Source organism: Danio rerio, chromosome 21 (assembly GCF_049306965.1).
Source record: "Danio rerio strain Tuebingen ecotype United States chromosome 21, GRCz12tu, whole genome shotgun sequence".
Lineage (NCBI taxonomy): Eukaryota > Metazoa > Chordata > Actinopteri > Cypriniformes > Danionidae > Danio > Danio rerio.
Genome location: NC_133196.1, coordinates 340,001 through 346,548, shown reverse-complemented (window position 1 = coordinate 346,548; position 6,548 = coordinate 340,001). Strand labels below are relative to the sequence as shown.

General features: G+C 45.8%; 1 protein-coding gene across 2 annotated transcripts in view; it reads left to right on the top strand.

Annotated features, from left to right (window-relative positions):
- Nucleotides 1-6,548, top strand: part of jmy (junction mediating and regulatory protein, p53 cofactor) — a 29,618-nt gene continuing 23,070 nt past the window's right edge. Inside the window, exon 1 of one of the 2 annotated variants that reach the window (XR_012396517.1) lies at nucleotides 1-971. Coding sequence is in view for 1 of the 2 variants with exons in the window: in NM_213272.1 (NP_998437.1) it covers nucleotides 261-971 (711 nt within the window). In the remaining variant the exon portion in view is untranslated. 2 annotated transcript variants of the gene reach the window in all.

Sequence of the window (6,548 nt, the reverse complement as noted above, 5' to 3'; positions counted from 1 at the left end):
AGTTGTCGTCGGATGAGAAACATTGGCGATGTTAAAGATGCGGATTAGCGGACAAAAGGCCCCGCGAGCGGCAGGTGACGCGACGCGCGCAGGTGAAACCGCGGAGGGACGCGCGCACTAATAACGCAACGGAAGTCGGTGTTGGTTTTGGGGGCCGCAGTCGAGCGTGATCATCCGCGTCCGTTAACGTTTTAGTCTGGCCTTTCTTCTTCTTCTTCTCCCGCGCGGACCGGATTCGGTGTGAACGCGCGCGGCGTTTGATGTCATTCGCGATGGAGGACGCGATCGAGTCCGGTTGGGTGTCGGTGAGACCGAACGTGTTCGAGGAGAAAGAGAAGCACAAGTTCGTGTTTATCGTCGCCTGGAACGAGATCGAAGGAAAGTTCGCGGTCACGTGTCACAACCGGACGGTGCAGAAGCGCAGCGCCGAGCGGGACTCCCTGCTGGAGGCGGCCGAGGGCGAGCTGGCGGCGGCGGCGGACACGGACAGACGCACCGCGCGGCCTGCGCACCGTAGCCCGGGCCGAGAGCGCAGCGGCGGGCAGAGCAGTCCGAGCGCAGCCGCCGAGCTGGAGCTGCTGGACGCGGCGGAGGACGCGGAGCTGAGCGCGCGACAGGACTCCAGCTGGGCCGGCCTGTTCTCCTTCCAGGACCTGCGTGCCGCTCACCTGCAGCTGTGCGCCGTGAACGCGGACCTGGAGCCCTGCCTGCCCGCGCTGCCGGAGGAGCAGACCGGCGTGTGGTCGGTGCTGTTCGGCGTGCCAGAGATGAGCGCGCGCGACACGGACGCGCTGTGCTTCCAGCTGCAGGTGTACCTGGGCCACGCGCTCGACACCTGCGGCTGGAGGATCCTCTCTCAGGTGCTGTTCCCGGACAGCGAGGACGCGGAGGAATACTACGAGAGTCTGAGCGAGCTGCGGCAGAAGGGCTACGAGGACGCGCTGCAGAGAGCCAAGAGACGCCTGCAGCAGGTCTCACACACACACACACACACACAAACTTTTACAAACTCACACACACTAAACGGCAGAGTCAGACACACACTTTACAAACTCATACACTCACCCACACATAGTTTTGCAGAGTTTAAAAACTCACTTTTACTCTCTCTCTCACACACACACACACACACACACACACACACACACACACACACACACACAAACATTTATTAACTAATTCATATACACTTTTTCTTTCTCTCTCACACACAAACACACTCCGGTAAACTCACTCAGCTCCTGCTGCAGCTCTTCATATGTGTGTGTGTGTGTGTGTGTGTGTGTTGCTCAGTAACAGTTCTTCTGCAGCTCGGATTAAACACACCTGATCATCAGCTCATCAGGAGCTGCAGCTGAGTCTGTGCACAGAACACTTGCACTGATGCACACACACACACACACACACACACACACACACACACACACACACACACACACGCACTTCTGTGCTCAACATTCAATTCACGCACTTCATACCAACACAAAATCACATACACATGCTGACTACACACACATTTATAAATATATACACACACACACACACACATTTATAAATACACAGACACACTTGCACTATATTATACACTTGTTTTATATATATAAACACACACACACACACATAGACTCACACTTTATATACACACACCGCCTCATCATACACACACACTCACACACACTTACAACCACAGACAAACTCTCACACTTCATTCACACTCACACACCCTGACGCGTCGTATACACCCTTGTCACACACATTAATTACTGTGTGTGTGTGTGTGTGTGTGTGTGTGTTTGAAGTATGTTTATGTGAATTGAGTTTGTGTGTGTGTGTGTGTGTGTGTGTGTGTGTGTGTGTGTGTGTGTGTAAGAGTCCTGATTCTAGTGCTTCCCGCTTTATAATGCATTGAGCACATTTCCCTTTAAATATGGCTGGGCTGATAGACGATGCCATCATCATCATCACCAATGACCAATAGACCACATGATGCTGAGCCGGCATCACCGATCCTCCGCCCCGCCCCCGTTGTAAACCCGCTCACGAAAAATACACACACAGGCCCGTTTACACTAATACAGCTCAGTGTTGAAATGGCCTTTTAGAATGAAAATGATCCACATCCACACCGGGTTTTACCTAGCATTTCTGAACAGCCCTCCGTCTGCTGACAACGCACATCACATGACCACACACACACACACACACACACACACAAGTGGTGCTCACTGCAGAGCCACACACACACACTGTCATGCGCTCCTCTGAGCTCCAGAGAGCAGTGCTGGATCGCGTCTCATTATCTTGATATTCAGACATCCCAAGTCTCTCAGAAGTTCTGGGAGTCTCTAAGCATTTGTGCGACTCATAACGAGCAATAATCTCCCGAAATCACGCATCTCCCTCCCGGTCCTCAAATAAGTCGCGCACCCTTCACCCCTGGATCCCTCCTCGTCTCCTCAGAGCAGGGTCCCCGGGGGGTCTGAAAAAGTATTAAAAAGTCTTAAATAAAAAAATGTAATTGATGCCTTTAAAAAGTCTTACATTTGCTGTTCTGGGTCTTAAATATTTCTGCACAGGTCTTATTTTTGCGATGTCCATGTAACGCTACATCTAATGCCCATTTAAATTCTTGTTGTTGTTGTTGTTGTTGCTTGGTTTTTAGGGTGTTGTAGTACTTTATTTCACTAGTCCAATTGCAAAAAGGTCAACTTGCAATAGCAATCAGCTTTCAGTTATTAAACTCAGTGCACGCGGTGAATGTGACGTCATCACTGTGTTTGCGGAAGTTCGCTTTGAGTGTGCGTGATGATTTCGGCTGGCAGAGTGTGCCGTTATTTCACTGACAAATGTCATAAGCGCAGTTTTATAAGTCGGGAGCGCTGTAATACGAGAGAGCGAATCTCTGCTCACGCGCCGGTTTCCTCTGTTCGTGGACAAAACTGCTCGCGAGCCCTCAAAACACTGGCTGCTCACGTGCGAATGATCTCCTCTCGCTCCGTCTGACTCCTTTCGTGCTTTTCCCGGGATGCTTCAGCGTACTGTAGTATTAAGAATAGTGAACTGATCAAATGAAATACAGTGCAGTTTTACTACAGTAAAGTGTGGTGAATTGTAGAATAATATACCCTATATTGTAAAAAACTAAAGCACTGGGTAGTTTGTTTTTAATACACTTGTGTGTTGTGTTACCATAGCAACTGTAGTATTACCACAACAGAGTAACTGAAGCACTTTACTGTACACTGTACAGCAGACACGTGTTCACTTTATTTCAGTGATAAAATGGGACTGATAGTGGGATTTATATGAAGAGTGAATAGTACAGTAGGCTATAATATCTAATCAAGTGTTTCCCTATTTTCTATCACAGCTACATTTCTGCTCGCCAGAATGACCAGTAATTATTGGCTACAAATTGCAACAGCCATGGGAAAGGAGGAAAGTTTTTGTAAATTTTTGTTTGGAAAAAAAGAGGCCCCCAAAAACATCTTCAGTGATCATGATTCTCTTTTTATTCGTCTGATTTTACTGTCTGTTGTTTTAGAGCGCCCCCTGTCATTGAGAAAAACATCTCAATGGTGAACAAGTCAGGTATAAAAGCCTTAATCCGTTTCGTGAGTTGTGCGATGTGGCGCTAGGTGAAAGTATAAATCTGGATTAAGATGTGTGTTTTTTCTGTAGTTCAGTGGTGCATTTAACCTGACTTTACTACTGTTCAATATAACTTTATTTTACCCCTAATTTTGTGCTTTTACATTTTCTCTCGCGTGTTTTTGATATTGCGATATAGGTCTTAAATTTAATACTTAATGGTCTTAAAAAGGTCTTAAATTTGACATTATGATATCTGCAGAGACCCTGTCAGACACGTCGCGTGCGCACTCTATCAAACAAGCTTTTTGTCTGATGCCAAATTGGTCGACATCTTCCAACTCCTGCATATAACCCCTAAACACGTCTCTGAGAACCGTTTAGGTGTGAACATGTCATGGCCAGAAGCAGCGTTACGTAAATAATTCATCCATTCATTCATGTGAATTCAGCTTAGTCCCATATTTAGCAGGGGTCGCCACAGCGGAATGAACCGCCACAGAAAATAATACAACACAGATACAAACAATGCAATGACTCAATCATTCATCAGGTCTCAATCAAGAGCAAGTTTGGAGTGTATGTTTAATGCATTAGAATTAAAATGCACACCTATAAATCTAACACTCCTTCACTAAAGGAAAAGGGCCTATACACTGTTACTGCAATAAATATGTTACATGAAGTTATATTGTTAAACATTCATGTTAAAAATAAATGAAGTTTATTTATCTGATAATTCCAGCCAGCTTTTAGTAAGTGCAATATTGTCAAAACAGAACTTTCAGTTGTTCTACAAGTTCTAAACACATGCAGGAGCATTCAGATATACAGCTCATCTCCAGCTACTGACCGCAGATCCCTCAACAAGAGAGAGAGAGAGAGAGAGAGAGAGGAGAGAGAGAGAGAGAGAGAGAGAGAGAGTGATTTGCACTTGCCTTCTCTTCACTGCTCTATTTATTTAACCTATTAAATGTAATGCTCAGAGCATCACTGTGCCTCTCACGATCTGTTCTCCTTGTCATTCACTTGTGGTATTTTAACCTGTTGTTGGGGATCACGGAGCCGGTATAAATTTGCGGGAGACTCGCGGAGCTTCCGGGAGAGGTTATAAGATTGGACGAGGCCCCCCTAAATTAATGATTGGGGAAACACTGAGTGTGTATAGTTACTGACTGACATGTGAGACTGTCCACAACATGCATAATAATAATATGCACGCATTGATTGATTGGCTGATCTAGGCTGTGGGCGGAGTCTAAACTCTTACAGTAGAGGTTACCCTGGTAGAGTGAGGCTGGACTAGCTGCTGTCAGTGACTAGCGCTCTGGTTAGATGAGTTACAGGTCACTGAACCACTAAACCACCATCTGTCACACACACACACACACACACACACACACACACAAACACACACACACCAGAAACCTGATCCATGATCAGCTGCCATCACAACAAAGACACACACACAACACATGCAGACATATATATATACATATAACACACACACACACACACACACACACACACACACACACACACACACACAGAGAGAGACAACAAAGAGACACACATACACTCACAGACACAATCCACACATAACACACACACAAAGACATACACACACACACACAACACACACAGATATTAACACACAAACACACATACACTCACAGAGACTCACTCATATACGCAGACACAACACACAGACGTACACACAACAACACACACTCACAGACATGTGCACACACAGACACAACAAACAGACACACTCACAGACATGACACAGGTACACGCACACATACAGACACAACACACACATGTATACACACAGAGACACACATATACAGATGTACACACACTCGCAGACATAGCACACAGACACATATACACACAGACTCAACACAAACATACACACACACTCACACACACCAGAAACCTGATCCAGGATCAGCTGCTATCACAACAGACACACACACACACATGCAGACATGTATACACATTACACACACATATACACAAACACAATAAAGAGACAAACATACACTCACCGACACACACACTCAGGCACACACAAACAGACACAACTCACACATATATACACACAGAGATACACATATACAGATGTACACAAACACACACACACACTCGCAGAAATGTATATACATATATATACACACACAAACACACACACACACACACACAGAGAGACACAACACAGCCAAACACACACAACACACACATATACACAGACAGAACACACAGAGACACATACATTTACAGACATGGCACACAGACACACACACATATGCACACACATATTCACACACAGACACACACACACTCACAGATATGACACACAGACACATATATACAAATATACCCACACCACACACACACACATGCACACACACACACACAGACATACACAGACACACACTCTCACAACTACATGCAGAAGTGTGTTTGGGTGAATAATACACTCAGAGCAAAGCGAAACATCATATGTGTGTGTGTGTGTGTGTGTGTGTGTGTGTGTGTGTGTGTGTGCGTCTTTTGTAGATTAATACTGATGTGTCTGTATGTGAAACAGTGTCAGAGGTTACTGGGTCAAAGGTCAATAGGTCACCTGTCTAAGCGTGTTCATTCGCCCATCCTCATGCATATTAATGAGCAAAGAGTGACGGGTCAGTCAGGTGATCATCAGCTGTCAATCAATCAGTGTGATCATAATGAGTCAATAACAGCAACAACATCACCACAGAGCAGTCAGAGTCAACCCAGAGTGATGGAAACGACCCAACAGCACTCACGGGGTAATGGCTGACAGTGTTTACAGTGTTCCTGATCACATTAACACAGCCTTGATGAGCAGAGTGTGTGTGTATGTGAGAACTCAGTGAACGATCTGACTCAACTCAGCATCTACAGGTGTGTGTGTGTGTGTGTGTGTGTGT